This window comes from Etheostoma spectabile, chromosome 24 (assembly GCF_008692095.1).
Source record: "Etheostoma spectabile isolate EspeVRDwgs_2016 chromosome 24, UIUC_Espe_1.0, whole genome shotgun sequence".
NCBI lineage: Eukaryota > Metazoa > Chordata > Actinopteri > Perciformes > Percidae > Etheostoma > Etheostoma spectabile.
Window position 1 is genome coordinate 2,183,884 of NC_045756.1, and position 19,439 is coordinate 2,203,322.

The following is a 19,439-nucleotide window of genomic DNA, read 5'->3' on the forward strand; positions in this document are numbered from 1 at the left end:
GAAAGGGGGAGAGAGAGAGAGGGGGGAGCGACATGCAGCAAAGGGGCCACAGGCCGGAATCGAACCCGGGCTGGCCGCGTCGAAGAGCAAGCCTCTGTACATGGGCATCCGCACAGACCACTGCGCTATCTGCATGCCCATGCAGTAGTTTTCTATCATTTCAATTTCTGTCCTCTCCTCACCTGAACCGGAAGGAGGATCCTCTGGTGAAGAGGATGGGCTTGGGTTTGGGCTTGGGCTCCTCGAAGAGCCTGAAGAAGGCGTGATACTCTACACAGATCTTCCAGAAGATTTTACAGCAATCCCTGCTGGCCATGGCAAACTCCAGCGTGTCATGGTGGGCATTCTGCTGGAAGACGCAGAGACAGATATACTGTAAGTATGGATGGAGGGAAGGAGAAATGCAGGACGGACAGAAGAAATAAGTAAAGGCTGAGGTGTTATGTGGACTTACAGCGGGGTCTGCTCTCAGCTTGATTAGGAACCGTTTGCGTTTGAAGCTGAGCTTGCGAACCTTGGACCAGTTGAAGGCGTTAATTTTTGTGTACCCCTGGAATAAAGACATTATGAGAAACAGATTAATATTCATGAATGCCTCAAATTCTCAATGGAGAATAAACATCAAAGTATTCTTTTTTCAATCTTTTTTTGGGGAGGCTTTTTCCCTTCATTCCAGTTGATAGGCATGAAAGACATGCAGCAAAGGGCAGCAGGTCGGACTCGAACACGCGCCGCTGCAGGACTCAGCCAACATGGGGCGAACGCTCCCACTGGGTGAGCTAGAGGTCGCCCCAAACATAAAAGTATTTTGTCTCAGCTTGAGTCTTGCTGTAATTGTCAATCTGACTTAACTTCTAGGCATATACTAATATAATGTCCATATCGCAAACGTGTATTATTTATTTCCTATAAACCCAATACACAACATATAGATGTACTTTCTAGTTTTCTCTACATCTTATCCCAAAACAAAAGCACACATTCACATTCTTCTCCCCTAATTAGTTAAGAGCTTGCACAGTTGTGGAGTGAGTGGAGGTGCCAAACCACAAGAATATCTTCAAAAGGATATGTGCAAACAGAGAAGAGGTTAATAAAGGTCACACTCCACCCAAACAGCAGAAGTCGAGAGAAATTAGCCCAAAAACATTCCTACAAAATATTATGCATAACCTTCTTCCAGAAAACATTTAAGGAATTTACAACTCAAATCTGGTTATGCAGCCTTGTTCTTGACTGTAGAACTAATTTTTCAGCAAAAACAATTACAGATTTTAGGTAGGTTTTTAGGTCAGATTTTTATGGTTTTACCTGGAAAACCAGCACACCAATGTGCGCCACAGCCAGACTGAGTTTAGTACCCTCTCGGTCCTTGGCTGGGTGCAGACGAACACCGTACATCTCCAAACGCCGAGCGATTTCCAGCAGCTGGTAGTCTGACTCTGCAGGAGTCTGCCCACTGTGGAGAAGAGTGATCAATCAAGCCATTAATTATCCATCAATCAACATCATCAATCAGCAGCTTCCTCAAGCTGAAGAAAGACACAACAACAAAAATCATACTTTCTTCTTTTTCTGTTCTGTTAGCTTAAAATTAGTGTCTCCAGAGATAAAGGTGGGCACCGGGGACTGTTAGAGCACTTCCCTCCATTTATCTCTCCCCCAGTGTCACTGTCTGTACTGTATGTTCCAGCTGCTAGACATGAGCCATTCCAGGTTTCTACTGCAGATTTATTGCAAGTGTAAAATCAAAAAATAGGAAATACACAACAGGATTAGATAGCCATACCCACTGTGGGCGGGCAAAAAATATCTGCCACAAAAGAAGTTTGTTTCCTCCCAAAATGAAAATAGCTTCCTGTTTCCTGTATGAGCTGCTGAATTAGCCACTTCCTTCCTGCGTCAGCTAAGGGAGGCTGAGGGATTGGAGAGGAAGGGGGGGCAGGAGGCCACAGAAAGTGTATGTGGTTCACCGTGTGACTGTAACAAATAATCAACAAGTCAGTGGTTTGGTTTTCAGCACCTATATGTGGTTAGGGACCGGTTTTAGGGCAATTTGCATGTTCAGAACAAAACAAGGAAATCCATTTGTGATGTATTTGCAAACAGCGGTGCGTAAAGCACTGCTATAATGCAAATGAGAAGAGAGGTGGGCTGGGACAAAGTGTGGTCGCAGGGGCACAGAGGGAGTGCAATGTGGTATGTTTGCAGATAGCCACCTCTGCGGGGGAGAGATTAAAAGTGTGTACTGTACGTGTGTGTGCATGAGTGTGTGAGTTGTGGCTGCAAAGATAATCATCTCTGCAGGAGAGAGACTTATGGTTTGGGTGTAATGGGTGTGTTTGTGAACGCACACATTTGAATAAAGAGATAAACATCGCTGTGTTTGTGAGACGAGACTTGCCGTTGAAGTGTGTGTGTGTGTGTGTGTGTGTGTGTGTGTGTGTGTGTGTGTGTGTGTGTGTGTGTGTGTTTGTGACAACTGATCCCCAGTCAGACTAAAGTTTAGCTCATTATTGTTTTTCAAGAAAGTATAATCTTGACCAGTTATTTACAGGCAAACAGTGTTGCTTGTGGAATTGTGTAACTGGATTAATTAAGTTTTTCATGTAAAATGAATATTCAAAGCATTTTCAAACATTTGAGAGATGAAAGATTTTTTTAAATTTAGAAGCACGCCGTATTCCATGCATTAGCGGTGAGTCACAATAATAACTTTTTTTTTGTACAAAAAAAAAGAAGCAAACTATTTGCCAATTCCAGCTTCTCAAAAGTGAGTATTTGTTGCTTTTCCAAGTTTTATGTTATTGCCAACTTTGGCTTTTGCAACATTGGTCATATAAAACAAGTGATTTTCCATACTTTATAGTATAAATTGAATGTTTTGTATAGAGGGATCTCTATACAAAACATTCAATTTATGCTAATTTGCTACTTTAATGGGATACCATTGCTTGTAGAGCACCCTACCTTTATCTACTTAAACCAAATGTGTCCATGTGAGCCTGAACATGCAGTTAATGCATGTGTGGACATGTGTGTGATAACTCACACATGCTTGCGGTGGCAGTCAGTGATCTTGTCTCTGATGGCGTCCTGGTCGGGCAGGTACTTATTGTGGAGGAGATGCTGCCAGCTCTGGGTTTCATCAAAATCTCCTATCTCGGCTGATGGAGAGAGAGAAAAGGCGATGGAGGAGAGGTGGCAGAAGGGTGAGAATTTAATATTTATTTGGAGTGAAAAAGAGAAGAGAGAAATGGGATGGGAGGATTAAATAAAGATGTAGATTGCTGAGGAAAAGAGGAAATGGCCAAGCTAAAGATGAATGAATCTAACTATGTACAACATAACAAGGAAAACATGCAGTTTTATTTTACCTGCCTCTATTCAAGATAGTTTCTTATTAATACCCCGTCCTAATCTACTCTGCTGTACATCCGATGAAGTGTGCTGATGCGTGCCTCTCCATCTGTTCAATACAAGCAATAATAAACCCTCGTAGTGTAGTGTACCACCACCCGCAGGTGCAAATACAGGCCACAGCACTGGTGGTTACCACGGCAACCATGTGATATTATACAGCATGCTGTGTGTGTAGGTGCCCTGCCGCTGTCTGCAAGACTGAATTGAATCCATAAATTCTACATCCTTCACATAACGGCCGCTGCAATGAAGACATATAGCTTTAGGAGCAGGTGCTGTGTGATGGAAATAAAGTGTTCCCTTAATTCAAATATCTAACTATAGGAGACCACTGATGCTTTATGTAACTGGAAAGACAATGGAATAAAGAAAGAGGGACAGGAGGGCAACATATGATCTGGCATCATGGTCTCATGCTGGCAAGCATCTGTCCTGCTGGAGCAAACTGACTCCTGACAAAAGATGATGAGATCTTCTTCCCATTAGGGTTATAAGTATTCAACTAAACCAGTTTAAAATTAAACTAGAGTAAGAGCAGCTGAAATACCCCAAAAGGGAATATATGTTATGTGTTTGTGTGTTTGGTGATTTATAGTCAGTCTTCCATTTTGCTTTGATTTTTCATTAAATTGGGTCCCACAATGAGAACTAAAGTTCATTTTAGACATGGAAACCCTAAAATTGCTGGCTTCTTCAAGCTGTTAAAGTGATGGGCTTTCGTTACTCTGACATTAACTGTGTGTTACGGCTTTATTTAACAGTAATGCCAACATTTACAGCGTGATATTCGTCACCCGGCGCGTGAGAGAGAACTGTGACTTCTTTTTCCCCATCCATGATGGATTCAAAAACTACACATAATTGTGTGTGATATGGACTTACACTGAATGATGTGGGAAACCATGAGAGCAGCGCTGGTGTCGTTACAGATGAGATGACCGCATGCCAGGTCGTGTTTAATCTGCAGGGCAAACAGATACCTAGAGACAGAGACGGAGAGAGAATAAAAGACACAACACAGACAGAAATACAGGAGAGTGTGGGAGGGAAATAAGACAGAAAGCAAAGAGTTAAAAAAGGTTATTAGCTTACCATCAAACAGTTGGTAATTATACACACAGCTGATAATTTGAATCCACTGACCTCAAACCCTAATTGAGTTTATGCCCTTTTTGGTTAATCATTAAACTTGATGTGGACTTCATAAGTAAAGTCACATACACCCACCCACACACACACAATCAGCTCAAAGACAAAACATACACAGTCCATAAACTCTTTCTGCTTGGATTTTTTTATATATTTCAGGGTAACAATGAAGCCAATGGAAGAACAAACACATTCAGTCAGCTGATTCACCAGCTCTTGTTCTTTCTGTTGAAGGACAAATAGTGGACTGGCAGAGGTGCACATTCAGAGTGTAGCCATGTGTGTATAAGTGTGTGATTAACTGTCCGCAGCAGCTTTTTATGTGATATCCAAATCCACCGTTTATAACTGCATGATTATCTCTCGAATAAAGTTAATGAGGCTTTGGCGAGTTTCAATATCTTTTTATTTTAGCCTCGGGTCATTTTACTATTTAAGACGCTGCACCAATTTAGAGTGAAAAATACATCATGCCAGTTCAAACTCATAAAAGATACCAAAGTGCTATTTTACTTAATGTATTAGCAACATGGGAAAGAAATGTAACAACGTACAACATTTAGCATCTAAATTCTCTTTCTGTTCAACAATAATAGTCTTCACCGCTATCAGTGGTGCCGGCAGCTGTAATCCTGTACGCATCCTGCAAACCTTTTTTTGTTTTTGTATCTCTCTTTTTCTTTTTTTCTTTTTTCTGTGTCTGAAACAACTTTACGCGTTCGCCCCTCAGTGGCTTATTTAGATAGGCCTATATTAGTTTTGTTGAAAGTCATTACAGATATTACTCTGACCATGTGTGAAACTATGAATATTGTGTGAGAGTGTCACGGTTTCTGCCGGTTTCAACAAGTCAGATTTAAGACCTTTATCATATCATAAAAAAACAACAAAATGCAGAAGAAGTACTCGCAAAGTTGAAAAATTATTAAAATTGAATAAAAGTGACAGAGTATGAATGTTCTGTACATACACGGTTAATTATATTTGGATTAGCGAAAGAAAGAACTACAACATCACAGAATAAAAATGTTCAATGAGCATTAGAGGTAGTGTTGCATAGAAGTAGGAACATTTGAGACCTAGAACACAAGGCTTCAGCTCGTTGAAGAGTTTTAAAGGCTTAAATATTGATTCTTTTTGAAATTGTAGACTTTTTAAGACCCCGTGGAAACCTGGAATGTGTGCATGTGTGTTTCTATGTGGCTGGCTGTGTGATGTGCATTTGGCCTTCTGCACAACTCTTCTGCAAATACGAGCTACTGTATGAGAGCTGTGGCGGTTTTTGTGCGTACTATGAAATAGAATCCTGCCGGCATCATATTAAAGCAGCACCGATGGCCTATGTCCCATTTTGAATAAAAGGCTAATAGAAGCATGATACAGTATATCTTCAAAAAACTCTTACACATTAACCATCAAAGGAAACACTGACAACAAGTGAAATGCTGTGAGAGTTAAACAAAAGAGGGGGAAAAACCGGCTATGTTCCCACTTCCTGTTCAACGCTGGAGTCAGCTGGCTCACCTCAAGACAATATGAGGTCAGTGGAATAAACTGGCCAGCTGAGAGGCCAAACATCGTCAGTGAAAACTATGCAAAGCGTTCTGAACTGGTGATAATATTCTCATGTGAAATTAGAGATATAATCCTCAAGATTTCAGTCCTGGTTGATGGTAAACGCTTGTCTTGTTGTTGCATTTCGGTGTTCAATAGCAGTGTGCACAAACCTCAGTGTCAAACACATTGCATTGCATTTCCTGCAGTAACTTCATACAGCTCTGATTCAGCTGCACCAAAGTGAACAGAGAGGCAGATATTAAGTTAAGACTGGATTAGATGAATGCATCGTCTCCACTGAATCCCTCTCAGTGTATCTGCAAGTCTTGAAAAGTCTTAAAACTGAATTCCATTTTCCTGATAAAAGGCCTTAGAACGGATTAAAAGGTCTTATCTGAATTTAAGAAGCATTAGGACTGATTGTGAAATCCTGCTGGGAGGTACTAAAAAAGTGAAATATAATAAACAGTGCTATGCTTTCTCGAAGCGGTCTTAAAAGTCTCCCATTTCTGCAGAGATTCTGGCATATGAGGGCAATTTAAATGCCACTAACAAAAAAACACCTATATAGAGAGGTCATTTCAGAATGTAAATAAACTGAATGGCTATCGTGGACTGTAAATAGTATTACAACAGGGGTTTAATTGTAACTTTATTCAATCTTAAGAGAACCCCTCACAGATGGGAGGCTTGCTTCCTGCTTGGCTCTGGTCTCAAGTTAACCCAGCTGGGCAGTTAGAGGGAAGGAAACACAGCATCATGGGAAAATGGGGCAGCAGGTCAAACGCTTTGGTTAGGTGATGCAAAATGGTGCTGTACTGTTGATGAAGTCTTGAATATGCTTACAGACTGTGCAGTCTGGACCTGCCACTCTAAACAAAACCAACAGGCAGACAAGATGGTGGTTGATAATTTACAACAAAGAGTTGAAACGGAGGGAACAGGTGGAACATTTGTTCTATATGATTTCATCTTTGAATGCTAACAGGAAGAGAAAAAAAGTTGCTTCTCCAGATACAGCTGGGTGTCTTAGATTGATGTAACACCAAAATATATCTTCCAGAGTGACAATCGTACGTCTTTTTTCACAATAAAAACCAAAACTAAGGATCAAAAGTGGTCAAAGCATTCATTTCATTCATTTCAGCTGATTTGGAAAAACTAAGTTTTTAATGAGCCTTGTTCCCAAATGAATGACTCCATTTTTTTGTTTGGGTCCACAGAGGAAAAGAAAAGCTTGTTTGATGTCATGGCATGAGGATATAAAAGTGTTGGTAAGTGGCTGACCGAGGACAACAAAAAGTACAAAAGAAGATTCAAAGATATTGTAATAAGGCCTCTGCTTAATGTTCAGACACAGCTGGGAAACTCCTCCTAAAAAAGGACTGAAAAACATTCTGGCCAGACAGAAAACCAAAAGCAAAACAACATGTCTTTTAATCTACAAAGTTCTTCCTCAGATAGGTGTGGTTACTGTGTGGAGAAGACTTACCGAGTCAGCTCCTCCAAGAGCTGTGTGTGGTCAGGAGGGAAGAACTTTACCACAAAACGAAGGATGGTGTTTTTAGGCCCTGGAGGAGGAGATGGTTATTAAGGAAGAAATCGGTGTCTGATTTAGAACGATTTGAGTTCATCAGTGTGTAACGTTTACTAAATGACTGCAATTCGTGGGGCATGGCTGGCTGTTCTCACTGCGGAGACACTCAAAATGTAAGACAGAATAATGTAAATGTGTTTTTAAATCAGTCATGTTGAAAATACTCACGTCTGATCTGTTTCAGAGTCGGCTTCAGCAGATCCAGCCACACCTACGGACGACAGATCACAACCTGACTAAGAGTACTCTTCATCAAAGACTTGATGAAACTTGAGGATTTTTTCCTAAAATTCTGCGGTGGGAATGACTGTGGCCCTTCTACGGATTGTTGGTTTAATACTTCAATAGCATATCAGAGGGACTGCCATAACCACATCTATAAATAATCCTGATTTGAGCTGGGACTGCGTCACCTTAGTTCATTTGCACTCCAAATGTTACATAAATGGCAATGAGTAGTGTAAAAATCTCCATCTGGTATAAACATATTAAATCCTTTCAGTACAATTCAGACATTTCCCATTATTTCTTCTGAGGTTTCCTAGAAATAACTTTGTACTGTTGTACTAATAATTGGAAATATAGGACTTTCCTTGATCTGTACATACAACATAATATATCTGTCAGTTATTGTTGTTGGATTGTTGACTTGCTTTGCACAAAAGCAAAAGACTCTCCAGGATACACAAGCAATTAGTTACAGTTTATTAAGTGAAAGATATTTCCCTAGATAGAGTCCAGTGTTTGAGTACACCAAAGTATTCCTTCATTAGCAGCTTTTTTTACGCACTAATGCAGATTCTACTAGGCAAATCCTCAGAAACATTTTAGATGATAAAAGTAGATCTGAGGTTTTAAACTAGACGACAAACAAGACAACGATTCTGTTAAATGTTTCCCCCTAGATTGTAGCTGCAGGCAAAGGTCACAAAGAAATTATTATTTATTGTGTTCATTTTGTAATGGAAGACATAAGTAACGGTACAACAAGAAAATTAGGCTTTCTAGTTCAGAGATATTGCACTGAAAAAAAGAGTATACGTGTATTGTACTATTGTGAAAATAATTTGTTGCAATGACTAGATATTCTGCAAAACAGAATATATGGTAATAAATACCACTGTAAGTGTGCCCCTCACCGTCATCTTGCGCTGGTCTTGGTACTCCAGTCCAAAATAGTCTCCCTCTGACAGGTTGAGATGAACGCAAACCAGGTCAAACAGCACTTTGCCGGGGGAACGTTGCTGCAAGAGAAGAACATGGGTGTGGGGGGGGGGAAAGCAAATTAGATTAAAAATAAAAGAAGTAACTGGAGGACAGGGGAGGTGAGAAGAGGAAAGTAATGCAAATGCCACAGCAGTCACACAGCATCTCATCAAGGGAGTGCTGGTAATGGAACTGAGAGGAGATCAGGAATAAAGTCTTTTTCAAAGGTTATCTGCAAGGGATTTAAACCTATCAAGTCTCCACACGTGTCATCAACCTTTCCTACGAATTTTACCTTATTTTCAAATAAGTCTAATTAAAAAAAATAACCCTGTAAGAAAAGGTGAGAAGCTCTGAAAAATCCTGACTCGTAGATTTTTACTTTTTTTAACAAGCCTCTCCTCACTTAACGAGCCGCTGACCTTTGACCTGATGTGTGGTCTAGGCTTCACATTTGGGTCTAATGAATAGCTGGAGGCAAAGGCTCAACTGGGAGTGTTCAGAACAGAATAACAACCACAATGCCCCTGGAAAAAAGAGTGTGTGTGTGTGTGTGTGTGTGTGTGTGTGTGTGTGTGTGTGTGTGTGTGTGTGTGTGTGTGTGTGTGTGTGTGTGTGTGTGTGTGTGTGTGTGTGTGTGTGTGTGTGTGTGTGTGTGTGTGTGTGTGTGTGCTCTATCTGTCTAATGATGCAGCTATACCTGATGCTGGCAATGCAGAGATAGCTATGCGTTATTAGCATGTACTGTGTATACCAATGTTTTACCAAACAACCTTTTCTCCAGAATTTGGGATTTCCTAAATAGACAGACGTGGAACCAAACCCCAAAATTAGCCCAGGCAGCTCAAGCTAAACGGTACCACCCTGAAGAGTTACAAGTGTACTATTATTATACATTCAGTGAGTCTGGTGAGGCTCTAGGGAGTATGTAGTTGTTTGATGGAAAACATCCATTAAATTTGACAGGCAGATGTAATTATAATAGATACACTATTACTCATACACGTTTTTACATAACACATTGGCTCATCTTTCCTCTTTACACCTTTTGTTTAAGCAAACTGTAATAGAGGACAAATAGCAGGACGTAGCAGATCATTCAAAGTACTTAAAACATAAAAAACATAAGCATGTGCAGTTGTGATCTACGCTGTAGTTGGAAAGTAATAGAGGAAGAGCGGAAACAAGGCAGAGAAGAAAAATGAGGAGGAGAGGAATCAGAGCGGCGAAGGCCAAGGTGTGAGCCAAATCTGTCACCATCTGGCTACCGTGTGTGTTTGTGTGTGTCCATCTGTTTCTGTGTGGTCAGCCTGTCTGCAGGGACACACCCACATACTACACACAAACACACACACACACACACACACACACACCACACACACACACACACACACACACACACACCACACACACACACACACACACACACACACACACACAACACACACACACACACACAACACACACCACACACACAACACACCACACACACACACACACACACACACACCCACACACACACAATCCAGGCCTCTAGAAACAACAATGGTAGTCATTCTGCTGTCAGACAGCTGAGATACAAACTGACTAGACAACATCCCGTGTGCATGCTATGACAGAGAGACTGCAAGTTCATCTTGATGGATGCCACAGTTACGAGCAAAGCTCAGGGATTCCTGGGTAGTGGTAATCTTGGTTTAAAGGAGGTTAAGAGGGGGGAAGGAGAAGAGGAGGCGGAGCAACAGGCAAAAGAGAAGCTAGGCGCTGAATGCATTTATTTGTGTAAAAAACAACATCTTTTTCACCCCATTTGCATTGTTTTTTGATTAAACAGTGCTTTTGGTCAACTATGCACATTTTAAATTTGCTTTATTAAGACTTGCATAGACACGCTGTCAAGAAATGTCCAACTCCAACATTGCAGGGTCCAGTTTTCTGAAAACAATGCTGAGACGCAGACGCTTCATCGTGATGTGACCCAGGAAGAGGAAGACAGCAGAGTATGCCGTTCAAGATCTAGACTCTACAGACTGAGGAAAAGAGGAAAATGAGGGAAGAAAAAGACAAACAAAACAACGTATTTTTATATCTCTTACTTCGGTAAGATGACGTCATGAAGATGTCAGTATCAGCCATGTGTTTTTCTGCTTTTTTGCGGGTGCAAATCACAGTCCTGCACAGAAAAGGAGAGGACTCGCAACAGGAAAGCACGAGCAAGAAGCTGAAAACGCTTGGAAAGCTAGGTTCAGCAGACCACGTCGCACAAGGGGAACTTTATTAGACTGAGGAGGATTTCCAAGTATGTTTTAGGTAAAAGCAATTTCCTTTAATATCAGCAAACCCTTCTCCAATAACTACAGTAAGCCTGTGTGCAAGCATCGGGGAGCTATCCCATTTCACTTTTAGGTAATGTAAGACACTGGAATGCAAAGGGCAATGTCATTGAGGAAATGGTGGTGAAATCTTTAAATATCAATACCACTTAGAATAACACGGGCGTCCCAAACACGTGTCACCCACCTGACAGCATCGCGTCTGAAAAAAGACCTAACTTTAACCTCAACTGTGTGAAAAGAAGCTGTAATGAAAAGGCAAGAGCAGAAGTGCTGGAAAGTGAAGATAGCAGAAGCCCAAACTGACTTTAAACCCAATAGGCGTGGTCAGACTCAGCTCGTTTTTGGGCACTGTAGACACCCTCTAAGAACAACAAACAGTAGCTGGCCAAGTTCACTGAATCTGGAAAAGCAAGTGATGAAATAAGTCGGCTTCAGACTTCAAAGTCAAGTGTAGAAAATGAAACTTGTAAAGCCTGATAACCTCAAAATTGACACATGTTGGTTTAGAAGTGGTGAAACAAACATAGGACTGATAAATTACTACTGTGAACACTCAGAAGAGCACTCAAAATACTGTGTAGACCTTTCACTGACAGGCATAGTTTCCCACTATCTGAGATAACACCTGTAAGTTTCTGATTTGACCGCTAAGTTGCTAATCCCCCCCCCTCACTAGCAACGTAAGCCAACTTTGTATCAAGCAATGGGCGTGTCTCAAATGGTCAACATCAAAAAGGTCAAGGATTCTTCGGTAGCAGAAGAGATGTCATTTATCTCTTCCATAGGAAAGTTGTGTTGGAAAAGTCAGACGCTCCTTTCCTTTCTACTTTAGTTTGTGACACTTCTAGCACTTTCTGGATAGAAATAACAGCCCTGGAAACAGATAAGGGGAACTCTGAAAGTCCAAAGGGTAGGTTTTTTTGTGAAATCTTTTATAAAATCTATTATCGAGCAGACATTTTTAGTATTTAAATGTCACACTTACTTCCAGACATTTCTATGGTGGACCGTCTAAAGGTTTACCAGGTAGATACAGCTGCTCTCATGTGCTGTACTGACTTTAAGAGGCTTCAGATTCACCCTAATTTTAATTTTTGTTCATAAAACTGCAAAAACTGCACTTTCCCTTGCTTAGTGGGAGCGCCTATTTACAATCCAAAGTTTCAAACTAAACACCTGACAATGTGTTGTGACAGGTAGTTAGGGTCTGTTTGTTCAAGCTGTAACCTTTTCAAAAACAAAGCCAATGCTGCTTACTATACTGAAGTGGCACTTGAAATGAAACGGTCTGTTCTCATGATCTGCTCTCATCTGGGCAACAGTTTCAGCACAGGAAATGGTCACCCGGCAGAGGTCAAACAAGATATATATAGGTTTTGTTTATAGTAAAATATAATTTAAAAAAAAAAAAGGTTTGGTGTTGCACTTACTGGGTATCAAATTGGGAAAGTAGGAATCTTCTACAAGTCCGTAGATTGATAATTTGAAGGTATAAAAATAACCAAATGTGTATGCGCCTACATTTTTCAGCTGAGAAGAGCAGACTGGGCCCTGTGGAGCACAGACTGAGGTTCTTTCAGTTCAAATCACAATCCCTTCATTCAGCAACTACCATCAATGAGCCTTTCTTAGTCAGCCAGAAACACACGCTTATGCTCGATCACTTGCACACAGACACATTTTTATCTTGGAACTTGATTTTTGTCTTATCTAGCAGAAGTGGAATGATGCTCTGCAAACCCAGACATATAAAGCACTCTCTCTGTAGCATATGCACACAGTGACACATTCATTGGCATGCATGCTCGCATGCAGACACACAATTAAAGAGTCTGGAAAAACTATTGAAGTCAAACTTTCCTGCTGCAACTCTGTACTGTGAAAACAGCCTGAAAGGGCCAAGATCATGTCCTTAAAGGCAGTGTCCAGTTTTACCCATTGCCCCACAGTAACATGGCTTTTGTATTTTAAGATATTAAGAAGGCTAGCAGGTGTAGCCCACTTCAAGGCAGTGAGCCTTGAAAACCATCTGTCCATCAGTGGATTCTGGCTTTAAGCTGGGCAACCATCACCCGAGCTGAAAAAATAACTTCCGAGTAGAGCCTCAAGAAGTCATCAAAATAGCACCAGGCGTGGGAAAAGAAACATAAACCAGCATGTATATTTGCATTCTATCAGTGTGTCCTTGGAAAAATGTCAAAGTTCTTGTTTGTGAAACAGCTAACGAGGAAAACATGACACATCTTTATTGATGGGACAGGGCAGTGCCGCCAAATAAATGGTTGTTTTTCAGCAAGTGAGAGTCACAAGGGCTGTCTGCAGCTGTGGCAACTGCTTCCTCTTTCTGTTGACCTTTTCTTGCAGCAAACTAGATTCAATAATAGTGGTGCCCTTGGAACTAAGTGTATGTTAGGAGGGGTTGTGTTTCACAACTGAGCATAAAAATATACATTACGGTCAGAGGGCACATTGAATGTGGTAGATCCCACGCAGTGAGTGTTTCAGGTTTGTGCTACTGACAGTAACCAAGGCTGGAGACTGCTACAGCAAACCCTGATTGTAAATTTACAAAACTGCGCCTCAGAAAATGTGTCCAACAGAGCTTACAATGCAATTTGATTAGCAATTGAATATCTTTCTTTTTCTTTGGAGCTCTTGTCTACTAGATTCAGCAGACACACACATTGTCCTACTTCCTTTTAATCCAAGACCTCTCTCATGCTGGCTAAACTGGAATGTCGTATGTCAAAGTAATTGCTCACTCTATTCTACTCTCCAGTTGCCCGTTTGCCCCTTGAGACCTATAGCTAAGAAAACCTACATCTATTTCACTTCACTTTCTCTCTTTAGTCTTTATTCTCTCCTATTGTCACTGTTTATCTGTGGCCGATGCTTCCTTTATGTTTAGAGATGAATGGCTAATGAACATGCATCAATTAAAGTAACAGGCCTCTTTCTATCTTTCTCCCAAGCAAGTTAGTAAAGCAGTCACACCAGTTGTCTGTGTCCATAGCTTAAAGTTCAATCTGTATCTCACTCTCATATTATCTCAAGTCAGTTTTCCATTTACCATAAAAAGGTGACAGACATATTTTACCTATTCATTACTTTGTTTGTCTTCCAACATTTTCCTTCACTCTCCCTTTCTTCGGATCCTGTCTTGCCCTGCAAACCACGGCCAAGTAAAATATTCTCACCATCTGCCATGGTGTGCTGAGGGTTTTCAGAGAGCCCCACAGCGTTACTGATACAAATGACCTATGAACACACCCCAGCCCAATAAACGGACGCACATGACATTTGTAGTTATGATAGATTACATTTGGATGATTTGGATTTGATGCCCCACTGCAACAATGATAAACTTGGAAAGGGAAGTATCGAAACTTCTCATGCTTTGCGGAAATTTAAATCAAGATATCTTGCTGCCCCTGCAGAACTGGGATTTTCAAAACAAGTTTTAAGACATACATGACAAAAAAGATTATGACTTGAGGCAAACTGGCGTAAAGTAAGGGGATGTTTAAAAGGTACTTCTGTGCAGTCCTGCACTCAGACTAATGTCAACAGGGATAGAAACCAGATGGGTGAGACTGATGATAAGAACTCTCCACGGGGGAAAAGGCAGGAAAAGAAACACCTCAAAGCGTTTCAGTTTCTTGCTTCAGTCCCCTGCTATGAATTCCAGCAGGGATCTTTGTCAGGCAGATGAGAGAAGAATGTGTCATTGCTTTGACGTTTTAAAATTGTACCATTACTGGATGTTTTTTCACTCACATTTTTGCAGCAATAGCCCAGAAATGGACCTTTCTGTGACAAAGAGAGAGAAGTGAGAGATATGGGAAGTCTGAAAATAAAAGGAGATAGTTACACCCTGCTGAGAGAGCACCAGGGAATTACCTGAACCTAACTCCTGCCGGGCTGTGAATATGAGTACTAAGGTGTAATTTGAGCTGTAAATCTGTATTTGTTTTTTTTGAAGATTATTTTTTTGGGTCTTTTCCCTTTATTCGAACCGAGACAGTGGATGACAGGAAAGGGGGGGGGGGAGAGGGGGAGGAGGAGTGAGAGAGAGAGAGAAGGAGAGAGAGAGAGAGAGACGAGAGGAGAGAGATGAGGAGTCGAGAGGAGTCGAAGATGGAGCTGAGAGGAGAGAGAGAGAGAGAGGGGGGATGACACGCAGCAAAGGGCCGCAGGTTGGATACGAACCAGGGCCGCTGCAGGCGTCAGCCTACCTGGGGCGCACCCTCAACCCATTTTATGATGATATTCTAAAAGTTTTGTAGGTAGAGTATGTCGTGTCCTGCTGCTAAACTGCAGATCAATGGGCCAAAAATCAACAGAGAGGACACAGCTTAAACAGAACAACGTCAAGACAGCTACAGAAATTCTTATAAAGAGTTTGAATCTTTTAAAAAGAGTCTTACTGATGTTTTTCTACTTTATTCGTTAGTACGCATGCTAGGATTTTGTCCCAGAACATTTACTTAAGCAGTGGTTCCGCAAACCTTAGAATAATTGAGTCTCTGCAATGTTCAATAGCCTAAACAGTAGACCATCAAATCTGGTTTAATAGTGTCATGTTAAATTCATTGTCAGAGTGCTATTTTTTCAGCTTTAGAATTGATGCAACAGCTTTACTTGATAAAGCAACTTCACAAATGAGGAATGATAAAGGTGATCCCCCCCCACTGTTGTTCTTCATCCCTACTGTGTGTTGTACAGTGGTTAACCCACCAACTGCTTAGTTTATGATAGAGTTAGGAAAATGTTTTCCCTATAGCCTGTAGGTGCCAATGTACCATCTTGAAAGATGGGGTATTTAGGAAAGGAATCATTTATATGGTTTATGCAAAATCATGACCTAATGTACACTATTTGAACTCAGGTACTCTAAAACATTTTAGTACCTGTACTTCATCAATATAACCCTGGTATGAGGCTAAAGAATGCTGCGAGCCTTAACAGTACAACTAACTAAAAAAAAAAGGGTAAAAACATACACTGAATAGCAGGACAGCTGGGATAGGCTTCCTCCCTCCTCGACTGGCCACCAATCACATTTTCTTGTTCAGATTAGGTTAAACGGCTTAACCTAGCCAGAGAAGACAGACACACACTCACACACACACCTAACTGGACTGTTGAATAAACAGCGTGTTGGCAAAATACCTGCTCGCATTGTCAGCAGTGACAGCAAGGCACAGTGGGAAATGAAACAGGCAACAGCCCCTGATGGGGGAGGTTAAAATGCCTACAGGCTGCTCTGAAGACAACAGTGTGTGTGTGTGTGTGTGTGTGTGTGTTCACAGCATACCTCAGGCAGACAATTAAATCGAGCAGCAGAGGGGAACATATGCACAATGTTGTACCATTAAAAAAGCAATTGGAGTCTTGTGTAGATGGTGGTCGGTACGTTTGTACTACGCCTTGTGCATTAATGAGGTCTGTAAATCTCGCAACAGGGCTGCTTTGTTTCTTAAAAGCCTCTGGAGCTCGAGACACAAGTTGATAAAATGGAAATCGTGCAGGCTTTTATCTAAAGTGTCTCACAGTACCGTGAGTACACTTGTAGATGCTGTGAGAAGACAATCCCTATCCATGGTTTAGCTTTAAATGATGGTTCCTAATATGCCAAAGATGTATTATTATTAGTTATAGAAGCCAACACTGTCGTCTATCTGACATTCTGACATTATCTATAGAATGATAACACTGAAGACAGGGGAGAAAAGTGAGGCAAAGACCAGAGCAGAGAAAGGGGAGGTAACCTTGCTCCTTATGACCTCATAAATTCCAGATCGGCCCATCTGAGCTTTCATTTTCTCAAAGGCAGAGCAGGATCCCCAGGGCTTGGTTTACACCTATCACCATTTCTAGCCACTGGGGGACCAAAGGCAGGCTGGTGGAACGCATATTAATGTTAAAAAACCTCAGGAAGTGAAGTTTTGGTGTGAGGTTTTCCTTTTGATTTATCATCAAGGAAAGCTCATTGTGGGACTGGCTCTAGTGGCTGTAATTCTGCACCAGGGCTGAATCTCTGGAAAGACACTGTAGATACAGTATTAGGGGACCATTAAGGTCTATATAAAGCATCCAAAAAGCACCATGTCATGGGACCTTTAAAGCAAATCACAGATGCCTGGTTGACATGATTTTTTGTTTGTGCACATGTTGCTGAAACAGATGATTTATGAGCCAAAAAAGGGTGTGAAAACGCAATTTAACAATTAAACTAGGCGTGCAGTAAACACATGTGTTTGTGGTTATGAGGATGAACGCATGATTTACATGTTGGTAATAGCATTTTAATTATGCCACAGTCAAAAATCTTCAATGTAATTCAAACTGGATATCTCAGTGGCATCAATGCATGTCAATCAAAAACACATTTTATCATTAACACCAAAGTTACAATCTCTGCAGCCACTCAACTTCAAATGAAATGTAACCAAATAGCAGTGATATGGGGGAAAGCACCAAATAAATCACTCAATGCATTTGAGAGTAAGAATGAACACACTTCAAAACACATAAATCAATCCCAGCCAATGCCAGCAAAGTAGTGACAATGATTCATCATTGGAAAATCCCAATTAGGGCTGTAAAGGAAGAGTGCCCTCAGAAGTCTGCAGTGAATTATGATGGGAATGACGAGATAAGCATGATGAAATGGCTCGAGAGAAAGGAGCATAAAGTCTGAGAGAAAGGGGGGAAAAGAGTGATAATTAAAGTAAGAGAAAAGTGAAAAACAAAACTACTTTTCCTCCCAAACATTACATTTCAGGCCACATTCCCCTGCTACTTTCTTCGAGAAACAAACGGCTGGAGACTCAGGGACACAGCAGGGGAGACGCTATTGAATTCCACTGAGGCTTCTGGAAAACATCCAAAACGGAGACAAGGGGGGAGCAAGAAAAGAGATTAAGACACTTCACCTATTGAAAGAGAACACACACACACACACACACACACACACACACACACACACACACACACACACACACACACACACACACACACACACACACACACACACACACACACACACACACACACACACACACACACACACACACACACACACACACACACACACACACACACACACACACACACACACACACACACACACACACACACACACGAAGTTACAGGGGCCTGGTCCAGATCTGCGACAGAGATTGAGCGAGGCCTTAGAAAGGTGTAAGAAGGAGCCATGGTTAACACTTATTAAGGATACTGAAACTGACACTGGGAGTTTAAGCTGCTTTCTAAACTCTTTGCATGCCCACTTACGCTGTTCTTTTCTAATCAAAAAGTGAACTGAACACTTGAGTTCAGTTTCAGTCCTCTCCATACTCATTGCTGCCGTCCAAACTGCAGGTGGACAGTAATGGGCGAACAGTAAATACAAAAAACAAAAACGTGATTTTTTAAAAATTACATAGGTTGTGTTTCTGGGGGAAATTAAAGCACTTAATCACCTATACTACACATCATCAGGTGCAGATTTATGTCAGCAGAGCCAGCTAAAAAAGTAGAGCCACAAAAACAACTCATACAGACCTGTCCAATTCACGCCGGAGAAAGAACAGTACATTGTTCATTTTACTCCATATTGACTTTTTCAAGCTCCCCCTCACTGCCTTGCTGCATTGAATTAGGTTTAGTTTTCAGGTGGAAGAGAGGGAAATTTAAAAGCCATAATCTCTTATAAATTATCTGATTAGGAAAAACAGTGTGCTGCCTGAAGCTGAAGTCCTGCTGTGTCACCAACATGTATGCCCAAGTGCAGCCTCTATTTTTGACCTCAGCCAGAATAATTTTTCAAATACAACAGGAGCTCCAAATGAGTTTTGGCTTCCCTCCATGGTGTCTGGTTGTGATGATAAATCGACCAGGATTTGGCTAGCGGATAATGGTTAATTTCCCAATGTGTTTAAAACAACAGCATGACCAAATACAAGAAATAATCAATATCCCGCCTGCAAGAATGGAATGACAATACAAACTTGTAAACAATGCAGTGATCATTTTCATCACAATATTTATAGTAACTGGCTTATATTTCAAGAGTTCTTCTGGGTCCAGTTAGAGAGACGTCGGTGAAAATGATTTCTTCACGGTAGTGCTAAACTAGGTCTGCACAATTAATCGCAATTTTATCA

General features: G+C 41.1%; 1 protein-coding gene across 4 annotated transcripts in view; it reads right to left on the reverse strand.

The window, feature by feature from the left end:
- Nucleotides 1-19,439, reverse strand: part of LOC116674188 (FERM, ARHGEF and pleckstrin domain-containing protein 1) — a 52,633-nt gene that overhangs the window by 18,916 nt on the left and 14,278 nt on the right. For 3 of the 4 annotated variants that reach the window (XM_032506719.1, XM_032506716.1, XM_032506715.1), the window contains exons 3-10: nucleotides 8,866-8,970; nucleotides 7,895-7,937; nucleotides 7,622-7,700; nucleotides 4,306-4,403; nucleotides 3,053-3,167; nucleotides 1,312-1,459; nucleotides 455-550; nucleotides 183-349 (exon numbers count right to left, since the gene is read on the reverse strand). In XM_032506719.1, the coding sequence (XP_032362610.1) occupies nucleotides 183-349; nucleotides 455-550; nucleotides 1,312-1,459; nucleotides 3,053-3,167; nucleotides 4,306-4,403; nucleotides 7,622-7,700; nucleotides 7,895-7,937; nucleotides 8,866-8,970 (851 nt within the window). The remainder of the gene's footprint in view (nucleotides 1-182; nucleotides 350-454; nucleotides 551-1,311; nucleotides 1,460-3,052; nucleotides 3,168-4,305; nucleotides 4,404-7,621; nucleotides 7,701-7,894; nucleotides 7,938-8,865; nucleotides 8,971-19,439) is intronic. The other variant, XM_032506718.1, reaches the window with a different exon arrangement.